At 46.1% G+C, this 23,582-nt stretch overlaps 1 protein-coding gene across 1 annotated transcript in view; it reads right to left on the minus strand.

Moving 5' to 3' along the window:
- Positions 1 to 2,882: 2,882 nt before the first annotated feature.
- maml3 (mastermind-like transcriptional coactivator 3) overlaps positions 2,883 to 23,582 on the minus strand; it is a 102,578-nt gene continuing 81,878 nt past the window's right edge. The window contains exons 4-6 of the mRNA XM_071917135.2: positions 7,377 to 7,646; positions 6,054 to 6,135; positions 2,883 to 4,162 (exon numbers count right to left, since the gene is read on the minus strand). Coding sequence (XP_071773236.2) covers positions 3,042 to 4,162; positions 6,054 to 6,135; positions 7,377 to 7,646 — 1,473 coding nt within the window. The 3' untranslated portion in view covers positions 2,883 to 3,041. The remainder of the gene's footprint in view (positions 4,163 to 6,053; positions 6,136 to 7,376; positions 7,647 to 23,582) is intronic.

A 23,582-nucleotide genomic window follows, 5' to 3' on the forward strand; every position in this document is an offset into this window, starting at 1 on the left:
AAAACGAGAACATCAACAACAACGATTTCGTTAAAATGTCGTCTACATTTGACTTGGTCCCGGTACATAATGATATTTGGAGGAAGCTTCGTTTTTCTTCCTGAAGGGATATCATACCATATCACAAACCCTCACTTTGAAGAAGAAAACAAAAAAAGAGTCACAAAGATTGCGACCTTCTGTGACCGTAACACTGACCCGGAAGTGTTTCTACCTTCTTTCCCCGCTCCTAGTTAGAGCAGCCAACCTCAGATATTTCCTACACACCTTGATTTAAAGGATAAATTCAGTGATTTTGGACCTATATATAATCTGTCTCCTACATACCTGCAGTACTTGGACCCACAGGGAATATACAGGTACTACAGGTATGTAAGAGACAAAATATATATGGGTCCAAAATCACCAAACTTATCCTTGAACTGGTCCAAACAGTGTTCACTCTGAACATTTTGAGTCTGCCTGGAGCACTGGATTGGGTTTGCGAGTGTTGAACCACTGAAACAGTCACTGCTCCACTGCTTTTCCCGCGCCAGACAGGCTCAATCGATACAAGAGCCGCTGTTTATCCAGCTTAGCCTCAGACGCCGATGTAGGGTTTTATTTGACCAATCTTCCTCTGACAGAACTGGGGAACACTAGAACCCTAAACCAGCATCTACTGATAAACAGAACTTTACCCTTTACCTTCAAACACAGGGCTTGTATTCCCCAAAACATGACGAAACAAAAGTAAAGAATCTCATTCATGGGTGCTACCAAATGCAGCTATGCTTACAGGACAATGGGCATGATTAAAGTTTGTATTTAAAGGGTTGGATTATACAACACCAACAACCATGAGAACAAATGTTTGATGACAAGGAATTAGTTTACAGAGAAGAAGGCTTTTTGGTTTGTTGATTACAGCATCATTCTCAAACTTTCATTCTGATGAGCTAAATAGAGTTACAAAGTAAAGCACGTACAAACACATTCCTTCTTAATCACACTTTCATTCATCTTTTAACCAAGAATACAAAACAGTCAGAGAAGTAAGGGGTTATCTTACCAACATCTACTGTGTTAAAACCTATTTGACACATTTATTACTCAACCATAAGGGCAAAAGAGAGCGACAGAGCCTACTTCAAATAGACACCGTCAACAGTGGTAATAAGTTGAAGTTGGTGATGAGAATTAGAGCCACGGGCCTCGAGGAAAGCCCGGGGCGATATTTTCCTTTATACCCAAAGTAAGCTCAGAGAACGGGGAGACGCTGACTTCAGTGGAAGCACTGATTGTTATGAAGCTAACTGACGCTAACCACCTTCACCCTTTAAGCCCCCAGCCGTTGTCTTGGTTTCCCTCCTGTTAAAAATCAGAAATCACAGAGTCTATAAAACAAACTCAAGGCTTAGCAGTGGTTCATTTTTACTCGTAAAAGCGCTGGGAAAGGGGGGGGCGACTTGTATTTCTTCACAGTAGTGTTACAATATAGCACAGTTATGTTCTAGTTGGAGCGTAGCTGCGGCACGATAAAGCCACAATGTAAAGCAGGGCTCGGGCGATTGACAACCAGCTGTATCACAATGGAAGGGAAGGCCGAGTTGCAACGGGGAGGACAAGCATATTTTTTAAAAAACGACAACAAAAAGTAAAAGAAGGCTAATTTAAACATTTTTTTCCCCTTCTAACCGACAAAGACACTAACAGCATCGTTTTTTTTTTAAAGATAAAACACAGCAACAGACAATAACAACGCGGGCGGGCTTTCTAAGAGGGTTGATCATTTGTTTTTGTTTTTCTTTAAAAAGAAGTCACTTGTGGTGCTTGGATACATTCAATGCCCAGCTATCCTTCTGCTTTGTATTATTTAGTCTAAACGTGTGTGATATGGTTTGTGTAACACAGGCAGATGACGAGAAGGTTTAATGTAATATTAGCTCTGTTAGCTGCCTCTCCGACAAGTAGATATGCTCGTCCTCCCTGGCTGATGCTGTGTGTCTGTTAGTTAGTTTGAATGTATGTGTGTGTGTCTGTTTGTGTCGCTCGGTGTCTGTGTGTGCACAAGCTTGTGAGTCCAAGTGCTTGCTTTAGCTGCCTGTTCTCTCTCTCTCTTTGTCTTTCTCTACATGCACACGCACCATCCACAGCCACGCACAGGAAATGAAACGGCGGCGATCGGCAGGCGCCCGGGTTGGTTGCCTAGCAAAAGCACTAGAGGGCAGAGTGTGCTCGCGTGGCACAATAGAGGAACATCATTTGTTTTGTTGTGATGTTCACAGTTTAAACAGAGAAGGGAGCGTAGACAGCAAGGAACGAGTCTCTAGAGAGAGGGTGGGAAAGATGGGAGGAGAGAGGGAAGGAGGATGAGAGGGAGAGAGATAAAGTGAACAGTGAGAGAGAGTGAGGGAGACAGATTTGTGTGGTGTGTGTGTGTGTGTGTGTGTGTGTTTGGGGGGGGCATAAATCTAAGGGAGGAAATGGGAGCATTGAGAGTGCTTTCTACTCCCTTCAGCTCCTCACATAGTTGAAAGATCTGAAGCACTGAGCTGGGTGGCGCTGCAGAAACGGGATGGCACACACAAACACAAACACACACAAATAAATCGCTGTCTTGAGAACAAGTCTTCCTTCCCCTTCATCAGTCCGTGGTGTTCAATCAGCCCGTGTTGAAGCACTGACTCAAAGCACTGTGTAGAAGGAGGCTGGTTTCAAACATCGGAACACAAGAAATGGTATAATTTCATTTCAGAAAACGGGAAACTAATGGAAACACACCTCTTAATCTCTATAAGGGATTTTCATTAATATGCACTGGATATAATGATCTCTCTCTCCATCACACGGACACACACACACTCACACACACTCGCACACACAAATCATAAGACAAGAACTCATTTATAACCTTGCTCATGTTTTACAAATCAAAAACATGCCGGTCACCAGTCCATGTCATGTCTTCCTTTATGTTTTGATTTTCTCAGGTTTTAACATTTCTCCCACTTATGTTTAGTCTATCCAGTAAAAACTATGATCCCCAGTTTCCCCGTTGGCTATTGGCTGGGGAAAAACTCTTCCATCCAACCATCGCTCGAGTCCAGCTCCGCCCCCGAGCCATCGCCCAGTCCGAAGGCTCCTCCACCTGAGGGCCCGCCCCCATATCCATAGGATGACATGTCCTGATTGGCTGTCCTCTGATAGCCCTGTGGCTGACCCCCAACCCCAACTCCCCCTGGTCCGTAGGGCCCTCCTCCTCCTCCCCCAGCCCCGATTCCTGGCCCCCCGGGGCCCGGCCCGAAGCCCCCCATCCCGGTCATGCCCTGCCCCATCACCCCCTGGTTCATCCCCTGGTTCATGACCATGGGCCGGGGTTGGTTGGTCCTGGGCTGACCGCCCATGTGAGGGCCCATTATTGGGCCGCCCATACCCGCTGCCGGGTTGCCCACTCTGGGGTCCATTCCCTGGCTCATCGCCTGTCCCGGGCCCTGAAAGTGTTGCTTGGCCATGCGTGGGGGTTGACCCGGCTGCATCCCGTAGCCCTGGGCGGAGCTAAACCCCACCATGTCCCCTCCCCCTCCTCCTGTAGTCCTTCCGACTCCTCCCCCCATGGCCTGGAGGCTCTGTCCTTGCTGCTGCGGCCAGCCACCCCCTCCCATTCCACCGCCTCCTCCTCCTGCTCCCAGCATGCTTTGCAGTCTCTGCGCCTGGGCTTTGGCGTTGGGCGGGCCTTTGAGGGCTTGCTGGGACATCGAGTTCATTAACATCCCCTGTCCTCCATACCCTCCTGCTCCACCACCTCCGGTTCCTCCAGGCATACCCCCAACCCCGGGGCCTGCGCCTGCCTGCCTGGGGGGCCCGGCGGCTGGGTTGTGCTGGGGTGGAAGACCCATGGGGGCCTGGACGCTTTGGCTCTGGTGCTGTTGCTGGTGGATCATTTGGCTCATGGAGGGGTTGAGGCCGTACAGGGATCCCTGGTTGGACCCCTGGCTGCCGTAGGGGAGGCCCATGTCGGGTTGGGGTCCCACTGAGCCCCCCTGCGCCTGAACAGAACCCATCTGCACCATCTGCTGCTGCTGGTTCTGTTGTTGCTGCTGCTGCTGCTGCTGCTGTAGGAGGCGGGCGGCACGGATGTTCTGGAGAGCCTGGCTCCTGGACGCCAGCTCCTGGGGAGTACCTGCAGGAGAGGAATGGAGGTCAGGAGTTAGAGTGAGAGAAAACAGAGAGAAAGGAGAAAGCCAGTCAGGGGAGAGACATTAGAGGAGCAGCGAACGGAAAGAGAAAACAGCAAGGAGGAGAATTGTATATAAGGGTTTTGGAGTTTATATACATCCACTTAGATTAGATCACCACATTGGCACAAAAAGACTCATCTAATTAGTCAGTGCTGAGGGAAAGATTTATATTCAGTGACAACCTGTTTACTTTGGAAAAACATCCACCCCTCCCAATTTGTTCAAATCCTACTGCGCCAAAATAAAACTAAACTCTAAGTGCCCATACCTCAGTTCCGCACCTTTTTCTATTAGGAACTTGGTAGCGGCAGGGCTGAGGAGGCATGCTAGCGTGGAAATGGTTCTAAATCCCCTAATAAACCCACTTCTGACACCATTCCACTAATCCCTCACCTCACAGCCAGCACTAGAACTGTACTGAGAGTCAGAACGGAGAGGATCACACCTTCCAGACTCACTCCAGAGTAACCGGAGAGTGAGCAGAGTTGCAGGTAATGCAACACTACATATTAGTGTTGAATATATGAATACTGCGCACACATCTATTGCATATATCACCGCATATAAGTATAATGAGCATGGGTGTGTTCTGCAGGCAACAACATGAGCAAAATTATTGCTTTTGCAGTTAAAATTAATTGAACTGTTATCTGTGAAAGCTAAGGTTGATTGCGAATCAAGGTACAAATAAATGGCAGAGTAAAGCTGATATAGGATAACAAACAAGTCTTCTACAGGCAGCTGAACTAACAGGTATTTCTAAGCCAGAGTTTCATGCCGATGCCCCCCTTCCGCTCCACACTATCTCTCAGACTTGCAGACAGACTCTTTGATGGCTATAAATGGCTTTCCGACTTGACTCTCCTCCTCCCTCTCTGCGTTCTCTTTATCTCTCTGCTTATCTCCATCATCCTCTCACCCACTCGTCCCTTTCTTTCCCAACCTCTCCATCTACCTACCAGACCATCTACCTATTCCTCTTGTTGCCAAACCCCCCCCCACCTCTCCCTCTCCTCTCCTCTCCTCTCCTCTCCCTCACTCTCTCCTCTCATCCATCTCTCTGACTTCACCGGAACTCTGGGGGATCCAGGACAGACAGGTTGCCGTGGTAACAGGCAGAGCAGGAATATTCTATATTTTTCCGGAGGGAGCGAGGGAGAACGAGAGAGAGCAAGAGTGAGAGAGGAGAGAGAGAGAGAAAGAGGCTGAAGAGAGTATCTGAGTGCTAGCCAATATTTCTGACAGAGACAGACAGAGAGGACACGGATTGGTTCGAGGATGATGTTCAGTCAGCGGTGCTGTTTGCATACATGTTTCTACGTGTTTGTTTGTGTGTGTGTGTGTGTGTCTGATTCTATCTGTCTGTGAATATGGCAGAGCACACGCTGTAATCTGTCGTTAAATGTCTGGGCACACCATGAGGTAGTAACCGTCTGCGTCTGAGAGAGCGACAACTGCGTGTTTTTACTGCATACTTGTTGCCAATCAAGTGTGTGTGTGTGTGTGCATGATAGTGAGACAGAGGTGTGAATACGACTGTACCACTACCTACGAGTGTGTGCAGGAATTCATGTATAACCTTCTGGATGTTCTGCCAATAACTATAAACTGATAAAAAAAAAAACCATATATAAATGCGGCCATCGATAAAATCACGGCATAATTTAGGTCAGGTCTTGCCTTGTTTTTTATAAAGTCTTTTGGAGTATCCGGATTTGTATCTTCATGGATTGTGTGCATACTTACACATACGTATGTGTGTGTGTGTGTGTGAGAGTGTGGACATATGTGTGTGTGTGTGTGTGTGTGTGTGTGTGTGTGTTCACGTCTTACCTTGGTACTGATTGACTTGGGGGTATGGATTCCTCTGGCCTTGACCCATCTGTCTGGGGAGATGCTGCTGCTGCTGTTGGAGCTACACACACACACACACACACACACACACACACACACACACACACAAATACAAATGTTAAGAATGCGGGTAAGGTGGATATAATTCTCCACTGTGTTACATCCCTTCACATTCTGGAGTTGGTGTAATTATGGGATGTCTAACATATGAAGAACGGGGTCGCAGTCGACGAGCAAGGATATTTTAACAATATTTCATTCATGTCATAAATTTAATTAAATATTGTTTAATATCCTTGCTGTCGAGTGCGACCCCATTCATAGAAATTCTGTATGAGGATCACACGCCGACTGGTCTGAATCCAGCGGCCCACCTACAAACTATATATCAAATGTACCAGTATGCTATGGAACAGAATGGCATGCTGTTTCATCATATGTTTTGTTCACAGTTTGACTGCTGTCAGGATTAGATGCCCGTTTCTGCATGCTGCTCTCCCACACAAACAGTACCGTACCTGCTTAGTATTCCAATAGAAAACCACAGGGTGTACTGAGACTCTACTGTAACCACAGTAATGTCAGTACAGGTACAGAATGGTACTGGAAAAAGGTTCTCACACATATAGGCAGTCTGCACTTGTTAACGAAGTAAGTTTTCGTGCTCTGACTACTAAATGCTGTAAACCTGGATAGCACAAGTTGTTGTTTATATAAGTGGAGGTATGATATCCATTTAACAACATACACAAAATCCCAGAAGGATCCGTTTCCGCCGAGAGTCCTGTGTGTGTGTGTGTGTGTTTGTGTGTGCGTTTGTGTGTGTGTGTGCGCGTTCAGCCAATTAAAACCAACATAGTAGGTGGTGACTTCAGAGTTCAGAACTCTTTAACACTGGATTCCCCCACAGAGAGAGAAATAAAAAGAAAACACCACATTATCACAGCAGGTGGCATGTGGCAACGCACACACACACACGCACACACACACACTCAGTGCAGAGATGAAAGGAAGTAGTGAAGAGGGGGCTGGTTGGGGATAATTATACATGCGACCAAGACAACAGTAAGGAAGTGGAGAAGATGAGCTGCTCTTGTTGGAGCATACACAGACAAATATGCAGGAATGTATGAACACAAACACACAGAATCTAATTTAATGCATGACAGTGAATCACACAGGCCTACGCGTTCCTTAATCACCAAAAAAAGCACTTTATTTGTATTTCATGTGACACACGCAGGGCCGCAGACACACACACACACACACACACACACACACACACACACCCTGTCCCCTCACCTGTTCAGCCAATAGTTGCTGCTGTTGCTGTTGCTGTCTCTGCTCTCGGAGGAGCTGCTGTTTCTGCTGCTCCATCATGTGCAGCTGCACCCTCTTCTCCTGCTCCATCGCCATCATCTGTTTCATCATGGCCGCCTGCTGCTGGTTGCCTAGGTAGCCTGGAGGGGGACCTGCCCCCTGGTTGGGCCCCACACCTGAAGCCACGCCTCCCGCAGGGTGAGGAGGTGGGACGGCGCCGGGCGGCCGGGACATTCCCACTACCCCTTGTTCCTGGAGAGACAGAGAAGAGGGGACAGTTGGTCAGATAGTCTGTCAATCAAACAATCACTTAATCAATCACTTAATCGACACATGCCAATCCCAATCATGTTTGTGTGGCACACATCAAAAGGGCCAAAGAAAGGGCCCATCGAAACTGATAGTCAGAACACCAACAGCAAATGCAGGTAAAGAAAAACACTCACAAGAAGAAAACACTTCAGTATATTGTTAACAGATACAACTGGAGAAGATAGGTAGCAAAATATGGACTGGGCCTTCTGTATCAGAGGTCTGTGGTTTAAAAGCCTGATGGAAAACAGTAGGGGGCTTTAACCAACCAGGAGTCACAGTGGAGCTGAGGAACACTTTAGCCAGAGCCTGGCACTAACACTGCCGGGGTTAGTTGCCCCTCACAATAAAAATGTTTGCAGTCATGGCATTGTAAAGCATATTGGAACAGTGTCTGCCAAATGTCACCACGTTATCCATTTGAGTTGCCATCCATTATGCTATGTATTACAGTTCAACACAGGCACGCTCAAGGTGTCTGTGAATGAGAGTCAAAAGAGAGATAAAGACGGCCGAAGCCGACTGCCGAAGATTCTGCTCGGCGGGCCACCCCGACTTCTCCCAACGGGGCACTGGTTGGTCCTCGGTGCATACATTATCTCCTCATTAGCATATAAAGAGCACTTCCTCCTCCACTCAGCCGTACGCTAATCTCTAATAGGATGAAATAGCCTCCTCTGGCCAATGGGAGGAGAGCGTTTACGAATCTATTAAAGGTTAGACGGCTGTATGAGAGTGGGCATCGTTTAGGACAGGCTGCAATAAGAGGGGAGAGGTTTGAGAGGAGAGAAAACGATTTGGGCCTGATAGTAACGAGTGTGCGGTGGAAGATGTGCATGTACACATACAAAACACACCCTCACACACCCCGACACACACAGACACACCGAGGAAAAGACAGAGTACAACAAATCACATTTAACTGGGGGGCAAGAACAGAACAGAAAAAGCAGGATCACAGTAGTGCATAGTAGTAGCGGCTAGATCCTGAAACACAGCGCTATATTCAATATGTTTTGAAAGAGCCAAAGCCACATAATCCGTATTGAGGCTCTGCTCTTCTTAGAAAGGAGTTAGGTGGAGATAAACCTCATATACTGAAGCACAAAAAGCCCTGTGGAGCAAACACATTGGCTGCTTAAGACTAGCTCACTAGACAGCCAGACCAGACTGATCGATGTTCCGAGCTACGTGTCTCATCTCCTGTTGGCATATGCCGGATGGTAGCAGGGCAATCAAACGATGCAAGAGAGGAGCCGGAGATGGAAGGAGAGGCGTAGTGTCAGGTGCAGGCCAGTGGGGGGCAGTGGTGATCTTCAAGCGTGCATGCATATGTGTGTGTGTGTGTGTGTGTGCGTCTCACTGGCCTCCTCTCAGCAGATGGCTCAATCATGACGGCTCTGATCTACGATCTCCTTCGCTCCCCCACTCTCTCTACCTCTTTTCTTCCCTTCTCTCTGGCCCCCCCCTCCATCAAACTCCTCACCCCCCCCCCCTCCTTCCCCTCTCTCTCTGTAGACAGGGGGCCCTGAGTCATGTCCACACAATCGCAAGGGAAAGAGGGAACGAAAGAAAGATAGATTAGAAGGGAAGGAGAGAAAGTCACAGAAAGCATAAAAGGTGGTGGTGGAGGTGGTGTGTGTGTGTGTGTGTGTGTGGTGGAGGGGTAGCAGGTAGTTTTAGGAACAACAGAGAAAAGAGAAGAAGAAAAGCAAATATAAAATTGAAGACATGGAAAGGAGAAAGGTATGTGAGGGGAAAGACAAGAAAAAAAGAGCAAGTGAATTACTATTATTAGTATTATTAGTGGTAGTAATAACAGTAGTAGCAGTAGTATTTTGGTATTATTTGTACTTAACTGAAGCATTGGTAATATATACTGAATTGAACGCCACACCAATAAAGCTTATTGAATTTAAATCAGGTATCTTGTTAAGAATGACAGAGAAAAGAGAGAAAAAAGCAAGTGAAATTAATGGAGGGAAAGAGAAAAGGGAGTGTGCGGAGAAAAGACGGAAGGTACAAGAGCCAAAAGAGGAAAAGAAAGAGGCAGGAGGAGGCAGGGAGGGAAGAGGAGAAGAGAGCAGCTATCTTGTTATGGGAGGAAAGCAGGAGGAAACAAGGAGGTGATGAGAGGGGAAAGGGCCAAAAGAGGAGGAGTAAAAGGTGGGATGGAGGGAGGAGAGGAGAGCAGGTACCCTGGCAACAGTCGCTGTGGCGAGGAGCAGATGGCGCTCGGAGGAGCGGTAATGGCTGCCGCGCCTGGTCACCCTCCACAACGCTGGGCAGACCCGAATGAGCACTACGACACACACACACACATCGCACGCACACAAACACACACACTTATCCCATCCTTTTGCTTTGAGTTTCTTTGACCTCTTTCCCCTTTCTTTCTCTATTTATCAGTCCATCTTCCATTCTCTCTGTCCTCTCTGTCCTAACTAGTGAGTGTTGTTGAATAATGTAACAAAGAGCATCCAAAGTCTGTCTGTTTTCTCTTTCAGTCCTGTCGATCCAACTCTCTCTCTATCTCCCTAGCCACTCTATTCTGGCACCTTGGCCAGCTTGAGTCAGTCCCCAAACTCTGTGCTGTTCAACAGAAATGGGTCAGTGTCTAATGAGACTCAATACTTAGCTGCTAACTACAGTAGGAATAAGAGAACTAAGTCACAAACTGGAGTTTGAAATTGCAAAGCTAAGTCACCAACACCAGTTTGTAATTGGAAAGATAAGGCAGTAAAGAGAAGAAAAAAAAGAGAAGAGAGGAGAAGGAAAAAAATAAGAATGGGAGGGATGAAAGGAAAGGAAAGGAGAGGTGAATGTGTCATCAATTGTTCCGGAGGAAGTGTGTGCATGTGTGCGTGTGTGTGTGTGTGTGTGTGTGTGTGCTTGTATCTGTGTGTGTGTGGTGGAGGCTGTCAGCTTTATTGGGTTAGGAGGCATGGAGAGCCCAGGTGATTACATTACACATGGAGTGAGCGGAAATATGTGTGCGTGTGTGTGTGTGCATGTGTGAGAAAGAGAGAGAGGGAGAGAGAGGGAGGGAGAGAGAAAAAGGGATGGTGAGAGAGATTGGGTCCATTCATTTCATTCTTATGTCTCATGGAGCAGAAATATATGCCTACTATACAGTATGTGTGCATATGTAAGCAGTGTGTACGTACTGTATATGTGTGTGTGTGCACAAATGTTTATCTGCATACATTGTTATGGCCATGCACTCTCCAGCCAGGATGAAATCACCTGCTCCCATGGTGACCACACTGCAGCAAGATTAAAGGCTGCATTTTCTGCTCTGAAATAACACACACACACACACACACACACACAGACCCTGGGAGTGCGCACTCTCAGATACACATACACACATAACACATGCAAGCGCACTCACAAACACACCCCAAGCACAGGCACAGAATAGTGCAGTACTACATACTCTGTAGTTTATGCACAAATGCATAAACAGAAACACAAGTGTGTGCGTGCACAGACACACACACACACATACACACACGCACACACACACACACAAAGCCTGTAAGAGCGGTGGCGCCTGGCAGCAGAGCGCTGGGTGTCTGTGTGCTTTCCAGAGTGGCTCACATCTGTCACCCACTTCTGTGAGAGAGAGAGGAGGGCGTGCGAAGGGGAGGAGAGTAGGAGCAGCAAAGGAGGAGGAGGAAAGAGGGAGCGAAGGATGGAGGGATGGAAAGAGAGCGATCGGACTTCTGGATGCTTCATTAGATCCTACAGTAGCAATCAGAGGGAGAGACCGAACCCAACGTGCTAATCTAAAGTACGTTTGCCCAAATTTCTTCTCTGCAGTTTCTGATTCTGCGTCCAGGCTGCTAGCAAACACACTGCTGCAAATCAGAGCTAACAGGCTGCTAGCTGGAGCGATGATGGTGTTGCAGCAATTGGTGGCTCGTGGTGTGGATGCACGGTGTGTGGTAAAAGTGCACCCTAAAAACCTGGGGTTTGGCTGGTGTCAGGATGGGCATCCGGTCACCTGAAGGTCACATGCTCGATCACTATCACAGCCAGTGCCTATCAATGTCAGAATGTCCTTGAGCATGAAGCTGGTTGACTTTGCACTCTGACCTCTCTGGTGATGCTTGAACCCTCTGGGCAAATGTATGTGTTTATCTGGGGGGAAACGCAATTCTAAATGACACTGGCAGTAATGTAATGATTGGATGCTTCAAAATGACCCCCCAAAAAGTAGTTGATAGCTGGACTGGTGCTCTTGCATATGGATGGATGGATGGGTGGATGATAGATGGATGGGTAGATAGATAGATAACATCAGTATGCACAGAAATTGTACTCACATTCTTAGCGGATCTTCAAAACCAGATATGGAAGTGGTCAGGCTCACATTATGATTTTAATTCTGTGTAGTACAATACATAGACGAGCAATGTCGGATTTTACTTTTTCTCAAATTCTGTGTTATTTGTTCTGGTTTTAATTATGCATTTTACTTATTTTTGCTACCACAAAAGTGTGTCTGTGTAAAACAGAGTAATCCCGGTTGTCAGTGGTTTCATCCACAACGCAGAACCTTAGTGCGGACTGCGTCCGTATGTGTGCAAAAGACCCGGGGTAGATCCACCTGCCTGAGGCTGCTCTCTGATGCTGGCAGGGCTGCTCCTTGTGTGCAGTGCTTGACGACAAAAGGACACAGCTTTTTTATTTTCAGTAACAGAATGTCAGGCTCGACACACACTCTATTCTTCAAGTGGATCTTTGACTTCATGTGATCGTTGAAAGTATATTTGCATTTCCAGTCGACACTGTGCTGACAAAATCTGCTAAAGAGTTGATTGTCTGATTTGTAAATCATTTGGGAAATGCTCTATTCTGAAATTTGTCAACTTTTTAGATCCTGTAGTCATTTTGTTTCCTGGCGGTCACATTTTCCTCTCCTCTTGTCCTCTACAAATCATCTGTGTGCACACTGACACACACCTATGCACGTCAATACACATTCAAGCATCATTACGTAGACTTAGAGTAAGAGTATCTCAGAAAAGTTTCCGCTCATACAGTGAAGGTTTATGTTATAATTCCGTTGTTAAGCAATATTAGGAGATAGCAATATTAGGAGATAGAGCGAGAGATTGGTGAAAAGTAATGCACAGATAATGACATAATAATGACACATTTAAAGAAATACAGCCATGTTCTGATCACACAAAATCCAATTTTTAGAAACAATAGGAATGGAATCACAAATCCTACTGAAATGTCAAGTGTAGATAGATGTGGGTGTATGTGTGTGTGTCCATACACCATGCTGCCGAAGCGTCCTTGAGCAAGATACTGAGCCCCAACCGGCTCACTCATTGTATGCCGCCCTGGATCAGAGCATTAGCTAAATACTTGAAATGTAAACAGAGTAGAAAAGATAGAACAAGGGTAGAGATGGATTAGGTTAGCTAACAGATCCACAATCTGGAGTCCCAACGCAGATCACCAAGACACTGTGAGTACATACTTTTATCTCATCATACGCATTACGTATTGCACGCACAGTAGTAATGTGAAGTTCTATTGTGTGTGAGCCTGAATTTACTTCCAAGCTAACACTCAAGACAAAAAAAACCTGTTTAATTCACTATTTGTCATGTGGCGTTCTAACTCGCAGGACTAAGTCACTATAGGAGGACAACCTGCTGTACGTTTAAACACGTTTTCAATTTCTCTCTGCTTAACGTATGAGATGTACAGTGTTTGTACTGAAGAAAAAGCAAACGTGTGTTGTGTATTAAAGCACACAGTTAAACACAAGTATTATGACGCACCTGCTGACTGGTCCGCAAAGGCACACACACACACACAAGCACAAACACACACACACACACACTGTAACCCTGAGCAGATGGTGGAGCCAGACCTCACAGTATTAAACTATCCCCATAGCGCCAAAGGTAAAGAAGACATCACATTGACACACACAAACACACTGTATGCCTGCGCGCAATGCTGAAACTATGAAAGGTGAAACTATGAAGCCAGTGGTTTGATTCTTAGCCACCATTTCCTTATGTGTAGAACATTCCCCCCCACACACACACACACCCTCAAACACATACACTCTCAGGTACACACACACACACACACACACTTACTCAGTTTCTCCCTGGAGAGAGTTATATTTAAACTGCTGAAGAGGAGGCTTGCTCCCCACAGAGGTCTGTTTAATCTCTAACATCTCTCCGCTCTAAACCCTAACTGGCCTATTTCTGAATCTTGCAATGCATACACACACACACACACACACGCCCATGAAAACATTGTGTATGCACACACTCACACACACACTCAGGAATGACAATACACACACTCATGCACACACATTAGACGTGCTGTCCACCAAATCTATATTTTTCTCAATTAATACTAAGCAACTAACTAGCGATACTAAGCAACACTTATTGATAGGTATTACCAGCTACGTTAGGAAATTATGAACATTTTGAAAGCGACTAGTGCAGTGCCCATTCGCCCTGCTGCTGCACAGAGCGCTGTTCGCCCCGCCCCACTGCTGCACAGAGCGCTGGCCGCTTGTTTATTCAAAGTTTATTAATATTTATTAATATTGTCCAAATTGCACCAACACTGCACGTCCTTGGGTCCCCAGCAATACACCCGGCAAGTGTGAAGTAGATCGGACGAACAGTTCTCGAGATATGCGAAGGACACACACACACACTCACTCACTCACAGACAGAGATTCCTTGCTTTATAGTTAGATGATCTAATCACATGACTTCCTCCCATCTAGTTTTATTTTGTAATCAATAGACTGATTACAGGAGGGAGGGAGGAAGGGAGGGAGGGTGTTGTTCTTGCAGCAACCAGCAGCAGAGTTCAGAGAGTTTGACTTAAATTAAATTAAATAAAAAAAAATTAAATTTAAGCATCACTCCACTAGTTATAGAATTGGCTTTAAGATTTTACTAATCACGTTTAAAAGGTGCTACGTGTAGCATTTTGTGTTTCTCAAAATTAAGACCACATTTCCCATAAACGCTGTTGCTTCCTGTCCAATGAGGATGTTGCTGTGTGCCCCTCTCCCTCTGTGGCATCACTGCCCTTGATAACAGCAAATATGCATTCTCATGAGATAAGCTAATGTGAAGTTGAAACAAAATAAAGTTGTGTATTACTTGCAAGGTGAAACAGTTCCTGTTTTGTGCCGTAAAGCAACCTTCCCTGTGCTGTAAACTAATATAGCAGATTTCCTGTGAAATCCCAGTGACACACAGTGTAAAACACAGTGATGAGGCTGCTAGAGGCTGCCAATCTTCTCGGTGATGGTCTTGTTTGTTTACAGTAATTATACTAATGTCTCAAATTTAATTCATGTTAAAATGCAACATGTAGCACCATTCAGGCATGGCTGGGTCTGGCTCCTAGATGCACTGTTTTCACTCATGCCATAATTTAAACTTGTGCTGTTCCATTTCACATATTTATTTTTGCTATCCTATTGTGTTTTCTGTTTTATCTCCTACAGTAATATTAATTTACTGTAATTGTTTTTATCCTGTAAAGCAAGTTGTACACTCTAAAGAGTTGCTTTGGTATTGGTTCTATATAAATAAAGTTTTTTCTTATTATTAAGGTGGATGAACAGTCACAGAGAGAAGAGTTGGAAGAGGAGCGAAAGGACAGAAGATGGGAGTAAATCATGATCACGACAGCAAGGGAGGAAAAAGGGAGGGCGAGAGAGGGAAGGATGGGGAAGAGAGAGGGGAGAGAGAGAGGGAGAGGAAGAAGAGAGGGAAGAGAGGGGAGAGGAAGAAGAGAGGGGAGAGAGAGAGGGAAGGGAAGAAGAGAGGGAAGGGAAGACGAGGGGAGGGCGAACGGAGCAAAGGATGAGATCATTGGTGGCCGGGGAGCGATTGTGGCCGAGCGGACGAGTGTACCACCCTGAGAGGGACCAGGTGCTACGGTAAATCACCCTGGAAACCGTCGCCATGGAAACCTTAAAGACACACGAGCGTGCGGACACTCAGACAGACGAGGGCCAGAAAGAGGCCATGTTTGGGTGTGCGTGAGGGAGGGATGGTGTGTGTATGTGTTTAAAGGTGGAAAAAAGTGTGTGTGTGTGAGAGAGAGAGAAAGAGAGTGAGGAAGAGAGAGAGGTAGAGAGAGAGAGAGAGAGAGAGAGAGGTAGAGAGGTAGAGAGAGAGAGAGAGATTGATGTGTTTCTATGTAATCTAATCATGGTGGCTGAGAATGGTACATCTGAGTGACAACTTAGAGCAGGTGAAGCGCTCTTCCTCTTCTCTCTCTCTCTTTGCCTCTCTCTTTCTGTCCAACTCTCGCTCCCTCAGTCTCTGTCTCTCTCACTCTCCCTCTCTCTCTCTCACTCTCTCTAGTGAAGGGTTGGATGTCTGCCTTGTGTGCTTTCATAACATAACCTGTCTGCTTTACTGCTACTGTGTGTGTGTGTGTGTGTGTGCGCATATGTGCGTATTGAGGGGAATGTACAAAGCTCGTAGCTAGAAGTAGCCATAAATAGAGGGAGCGAGGAAATCAAATACTGTGGCGAGTGAGTCCTGTTATGTGTGTGTGTGTGTGTGCGTGTGTGTGTGTGTGTGCGTGCGCACATGTCAGGTTATCCCGTTGCCCTGGTGATTATTCCGGCTCTTCCCAGGGAGAATTCCCGACCAGAGCGTTTGAATTATTCACAGCTCCGATCAGCGCTATTACACGGCTGTTAACGGAGAGAACGGTACCTTCCTTCTATCCATCCATCCATCCATCCTCTCTCCCTCCCTCCCTCTCTCTCTTTATGACAGACTACGCCGCCTTTTTATCCATCCCTCCATTCTCCGTCTCTCCCTCTCTCGTCAATTTCCTGCCTTACCAACCTCTCTCCGTCCCATCCCTCCTTTTTTGCTGGCTGCCTACAGTATATCTCTCTATCCCCTCCTCTCTCTCTCTTTCCTTCCCTCCATCCACGCTGACTTTCGATCCAACCCTACGTCTCTTGCTCATCTGATATCTCCTTTCCCCTTCTCTTTCCCTCCTTCTTCCTCTATCAACTCAGCTCTCTCCATCCCCCCCCCTCTCTCTCTATTTTCTCAAATCCCTCCCTCGTTTTCTGTCTCTTCCTCTTTACAAATCCCTTTATCTGGGCATTCCTCCGCCCCACGCTGCCCTTCCTCCCTCCTTCTCCTCCTCCTCTGTCCGTCCTATGACTATCTATCCTCCCCTCGTTCCTTCGTTCTTTGTTCACCCTGCAGGTTGATTCTTCCTCCCCCTGCCTCCTCCTCCTCCGGCCAGCAGCGCTTCTCCTCCTTCCTCCTCTATAGCTTCACCCCTTCCATTTGTTTGTCTACCTGTTTGTCTACCATTTGTTTTTCTATATCCACATTCATCCATCTTTATTTTCGGCGTCGCTCATTTAACGTCTAGATCCATCCCTCCCTCAGCAGCTATCATTCTGCTCCTTCATCTCACCCCTCCCTCCCTCCCTCCCAATTTTCCCTTCTTCACTCTCTCCTCCTCTGTTTTCTTTTGCTCCATCTTTACCGAACGGCTGTAGCCTCTACCTCTTTGTCTCTCTCTCCATCCACCTCTCTAAATCTATCTCTGCCTCTGTCATAGCCCCTCATTATGCCTTCTCCTCCTCTCCGCTCCCTCCCTCTCCCTCCTTCCTCTCTCCAGAGAAGCCATTAGGTGCTGCTGTAAGGCTATCATTCTTTTGCTCTCTCTCGCTTTCTCTCTCTCTCTTCACTCTCTTTTTCTCTCTCTGCTGTAGTCTCAGGGCAATAGGTTCCCTCTCCCTCTTTCCCTCCATCATTCCTCCTCATTCTCTCCACCTCTCCCTACCCTGTATTTCTTCAGGCGCTCTTCCACTCCTCCTTTCTCTCCTCCTCCTCCTCTCTTCACATCATCTGACTCCCTCCTGCTTCCATCCTCTTCTCCCCTCCCTCCATCTTGATTTCTCCACCTCCCCCCTTCTGTCCTAGCATGTTCCAGTGAGGCAGTAATGTGTAGCTGTGGGCTTATATATATATACATATATATCTGTCTATGGCTCAATTACACTCCTAGGGAGGGCTGCTGCCTTCAAGCACACATGCAGAAATGGCGCTGCACACTAGGGTGCGCAAATATAATCAGGCTATATTTGAAAAAATAACTTTATCTATCCAGGGAAAGTTGGCTGAGCATGTATTCTCTTTTTCAGCACCAACCTGCTTCACATTCACACAGCTACACAGCTAATGGGAGATTCCCAGTACAGCCACAGCCTTCCCCTGGTGGCCACTGAGCAGCTGCAAACTCGAGCGTTGGATTTCCCAGCCAGTCTGGGGATTTGAACCAGCGGCCTTCTGCTCACAAGCCCGCTTCTCTGGCCTCCAGACTACTGCCCTTTCACCGATGTACTGATAATCACAGATACTGTGCCGATAAGATCAGCACAAAAAAAGGGGACATGTTGCCACAGTGACCTGTGGTTATTTTCAAACATACTGTACACCAGACCTTTGAAAAGAAAGGACAAAATCCAATATCTGTGCTTAAGAATTCAGGTTGGGAATTCGGTCTAGAGAGGGGTTTATAATTACAATATATTTTGAGTAACAACAATGCCACAAAAATAAATAATTACCTACAGATATACTGCATATCTAATTTTCTTATCCATTTATTGTACTGAATGCAAAAAATTATGCATCAGTTTGGTCCTTTTGAACACACATACACACGCACAAACACTATCTACAGTGCGCAACCTATCCTTATTGCCTTCTGTCTTACACATTAAACTGCCTTTCTCTGTGCTGCACCTTCAGCTATCTCCATCGCCCCCGACTCTCCCCATCTTTGTATGCCATTAATCTCTCTCCTCCTCCTTTACCTCCTCTGCCTTGCCTTTCCCTCTCTAACGCAAGAGAGAAAGTGAGAGAGAGAGAAAGAGAGAGAGAGAGAGAGAGAGAGAGCGAGAGAGAGAGAGAGAGAGAGAGAGAGAGAATGACCATTATCTAAGCTAGCATCTCCAATAATTCCACAGCAGCCTATTATCCACAATAGAGCTGAAATGGCCTTTGGTAATATGATGAAATCTGCCGTAAAAAAGTAGAAATGGGACTAAAAGCATCAGAGTGTAGAAAAACCTCCATTCCTCAGCCGCTTTATCACATTATTGCATTCTACTCGTCTCTCTCTCTCTCTCTGTCTGTCTGCTTTTCTTTCTCTCCCTCCCTCCCACTTTCTGTGCATCACTCTGTCTTTCTATAAATTCTTTGTATTTCTCTGTTTGTCTCTCTGTCTTTCTCCTCTCTCTGCTTGTCTGTATCACCCTCCCTCCTTCAATCAGACTCTCTCTGTTCCACTGTATTGCTTTCCTTGTCTCTCTCTCTCTCTCTCTCTGTCTCTCTATCACTCTCTCTCCTTCTCTGTGCCTCTCGATGAGTGTGTCGATCTATTGCCAGATAACACTGAGTTCTCAAAAAGTAGAAAATGGAAATTCCATTAAACTAAGTGTTGGTCTCAGTCTCTTCCTAATGCAGCTAAAACGCTAATCCAACTCGCAAAACACGCACACACACACACGCACACACACACACACACACACTCCGGCAAGGACGCTCCGATGCTTGCACGCAAACACACAAAGAGAGAAAATACCTTCCAATCACTAGCGTCCCACAAATAGGCACAGGAAAAACAATTTGCCGTCATCGCTAACAGCTGCTGCTGGTGGGGAGGGGAGGTGGAGGGGTAGAGAGAGAGAGAGAAAGCACCAGAACCCCCCCCACCCACCCACCCCTGCTTCCTCCCTCTTTTCTCCCCTCCTCCCCCTCTCTGTCCCACGGGAGGTGGAGAGGTGATGTATGGACCCTCTCCTGATCGCACGACTCAGCAGAACAGATGGACAGAGAGAGAGAGAAAGAAAGAGAGGAAAAGTGTACTGTGGTAGACAGAATGAAAGGGCTATGTGATCCTGTGTGTGTGTGTGTGTGTGCGTGTGTGTAGGGGTGTATATGCATGTATGTACTACAAGTTTGACTGCTTTAGGTCTCTGAAAGCTGATAGTTTTGGACTGAAGCTGCCGTTAGCCAATATTTTGTGTCAACATTCAATATCTTTTAATTTGACCATTTTCGTGCCAAAAAAAATCAGAGTTTTCAGAGTTTCCCGCAGAATTTTATTCTTGGCAGAGTGGAAAAATGCTCTAAAATAGCATTTAGACTATGGGACACAAAAAACTCTCCACTGAAACCCAGTATACTGATACTAATGCTAATGCTAATGCTAATGCTATAATGCTAATATTGAATCCAAGGCTGATAAAAATACTAACAACATATTCATGTGTGGAATCAGATCAAAATGTTGCATTAGAATCAATTCAGGTTAAGGGCTTCCCATTGACAACCAATGTATAATAGCATTGAGCAATTATGCAATTAATATGTAATCAAACACACTGATATCTACCATATTAGAGGTGGTTGACACTGACTGCATTAATTCCGATTTTTAATAAAAGACCAATATTGACCCGAAACACTGGCAAAATCAGTCCAACGCTATAGGGACAGTAGGCTATGTATTTGTGTGTATCTTTGATAGTGTGTACAACAGCCACTGTGCCACATGTAGCATTTTTTGTGGGGAGAAAGTTGAAGTGATTGTCACCTTGAGGCCAAATCTAACCAAGCTGTCCAAAATCATTCCACGCAACAACAGGAGATAACTACTGTACACCACACTTTGTCAAGTGATTTGTGATAGTGACCATTACAGCAACATTAAGAAGAAAATCCTAAACATGGCATCTTTAAGTAGGTCGATGGCCTAAAGGAGCGGTAATTGCATGAGTAGTGAAACTGAGAAAAATGACTTCAAAGTTTATTTGCTGTCGCACCAAGAGTATTAATGTTGCAGAAGCAGAGAGTATATCAATGAGTAACATTTGTAGGTGTAATTTATGTTGGTATGAATAAACACTAGTCATCATGACCGTTGACCTTTATAACACACATAGTACTTGGCTTTTGTTTGGCAGTATATGACACTATCAAGATGATGCTCAAGAGACAAACTGTAATTCGAGACATAACCTGCACCTACAATTTTGGACTTTATAAAGAACATATCAAATTGTCCTGTGAGCTGTGTGGGCACAAAAAAACACTTATCTTAAAAAAAAACGTATATCTACGTTTCTAGGGCCTGTTTTCCAGAAGAGTGTATTCACCTTAGTCCAGCTGCTTTCTTGCTCTCCTGTAAAGCCTCTTCGTGGATAGAGTCTGTTTCTGAACACAGGTATAGCCATCACTCCATCATACACTGCTGAAGATTTTGAAAGGTTTAAGTATCATACAGTGAAATACTATGGCATGCTTGGTTAAGCTAACATATCCTGCGTGTGTCTATGATGCAAAGCACAGGGATCAGAGGTGCGGTAGGTATAGAGCACAAAGTGCAATATAGCGTAAATGGATCGTAGACGCAAGTTTTGGTCATCAGAGAGCGTACATCTGTTCATTTACGCCCACATTTCACTGTATCTTCCTTTGAAAAAAAACAACAAAAAAAAACTACCCGTACTGCGCCAGGATTTGGCTGATGCTACTCCGTGGGGTTCTGGTAGTCAGGCTGCTAAGCTCGACTAAACCTTAGCACACTCCACACAAAGCGGAGCCACTAAAGAGCCAATTACCTCGGTTGTGACCAGAGACCCTTCCTCTCGCCGCCTTATCATTTCTTTAAAACAAGAGCAATCGAGGAGTGGTTAAGAGGGAGGGAGGGAGTGGGCGGAGTGAAGGAGGGGGATAGAGGAACAAAAACTGTTGATAAAGGAAGGGAGCAAACAGCCACCCTGAGGAGATGAAGAGAAAGGGTAGGGAGGGAGGAGGGAGAGAGGGAGGGATGTATAGGGGAAATCGTTTCTGAAGGAGTGGACTGTCGGTAAACCTGGGGGGAGAAATAGATGTGTAAACAAACACTGGCTATATGGACAAACGAGAGAGAGAGAGAGAGAGAGTGAAAGAGTGAGTGCGCGTGCGAGAGAGAGGGGAAGATGGAAGGAGAGTGGGAGGAAGGGATGGAGTGAGAAAACAAGCTCAACCATGTGTTTAAGTCAACAGCGGTAAGAGAAACCTCAATAGAGAAAAAGGTGTGGGCGGGAAATACTCCAAGAGAGGAGAGAGAGAGGGAGAGAGAGAGACAGAGAGAGAGGTATACAGAGAGATACAGACAGGCAGATGCAGAAAGAGAGAGAGATGTAGAATGAGATAGAGAGAAATGTGGAAAGAGTGATAAGGAGAGGCAGAAAGAGACAGAGAGAGATGTAAAGGAAGTGAGATTAGAGAGAAAGAGACATAGAAGAAGCGAGAGATGCAAAGAGATGTAGAGAGAAACAGAGATGCAAAGAGGTATAGAAAGACAGTGAGAGACATGAAGAAAGAGATAGAGAGGGATGTTGAGAGAAACTTCCTATAGCCCGGCGACAGTGTTTACTGTTGACGGCAGCAAAACTAAGGCAAGGTGGGAGGAAAGGGGAGGGGTGGAGTGTGTGGGGGGGAATTAAACGACAAGAAGAAAAACTAATTATTCTGTGATTCCGCTAATTAGCTCTGGCTTTACTGACAGGCTCTGCACGGCACCAGACGTTTACCAAAGGATTCACACTACCCCTGATGGCCCGGGTGGGAGGAGAGGAGAGGAGAGGAGAGGAGAGGAGAGGAGAGGAGGACGGTGGAATGCATGGAGAGGTGGAAGGAGAATAGAGAAGGAGAGGTAGAGGCTAGAAGAGGAGTGAGCGATGGAGGTTGACAGAGGGAGGGAAGGAGGGAGGCACAGAAAGATGGATGTGGGGAGAGAGGGAAGGAAGGAAGGAAGGAAGGAAGGAAGGAAGGAAGGGGAGATGTATGGAAGGAGAGAGGATGCGAGAGGAGGGAGGGGTGATAAGGTGGCAGTGGTGAGTTATTTTAAACCATTCCATCAAGTGAGAGAGAGGGAGAGAGAGACAGAGAGGGAGAGAGAGAGAGAGAGAGAGAGAGAGAGAGAGAGAGAGAGAGAGAGAGAGAGAGAGAGAGAGAGAGAGAGAGAGAGAGAGCAAAAGCCCATGGGACAAACTTGTGACGTCTGTTTACCCATGCATTGAGCAGCTTTTACATAAAACTAACAATTAAAAAGCCTCATTTAGGCTCTTACCAGTGCAAATAATGCAATCGCTGGTGTGTTAACTAGGGGAAGACATCTTGGAAAACCAACTGCATTATAAAAACGAATAATACTAACACAAATATAGAAGGAGTGTGAGTATGCGTATGTTTGTACACTAATGGATTTGCATGCGTGTGCTTGCTAACATGTATTTGCAACGGTGTATGTGTCTGCGTGTTTGTGTGTGTGTCCGAGCTGAAGTGTGTGTGTGTGTGTGTGAGAGAGAGAGAGCCGGAGTGTGTGAGCAGACGTGTTTCTGCCTATGCCGAGGGCTCATTTGCAGTTCCTGCATTTTGCTCTGGCAGTGAGGTATGCCACGTGCCAGGAACGTGGCACTAGACGAAGCATTGGTTTACTGATCACATCCACACACACACACACACACACACACACACACACCGCGGCTAATGGTTACTGGTAGATCCGAGCACGAGAGAGGGGGCAGAAATGAAAGAGAGGGGTTAAGTCGCTGAGTAAGGAAGGATTTAGACCTCAAACAGACAGAGGAACAGGGAGAGAGAGAGAGAGGGGGGGGGGGGAAGGAGGGAAAGAGCGCAGTGAATGACTCACTGAGCGTGTAAGTGTTTAACTGCGCCGTACTGGTGTTAGTGAGTGATAGGGAAATCTACGGGGACCAACAGTGAAGGTAATGCTACCATTGCACTACTA

Source organism: Centroberyx gerrardi, chromosome 3 (assembly GCF_048128805.1).
Source record: "Centroberyx gerrardi isolate f3 chromosome 3, fCenGer3.hap1.cur.20231027, whole genome shotgun sequence".
In the NCBI taxonomy this organism is placed as follows: Eukaryota; Metazoa; Chordata; class Actinopteri; order Beryciformes; family Berycidae; genus Centroberyx; species Centroberyx gerrardi.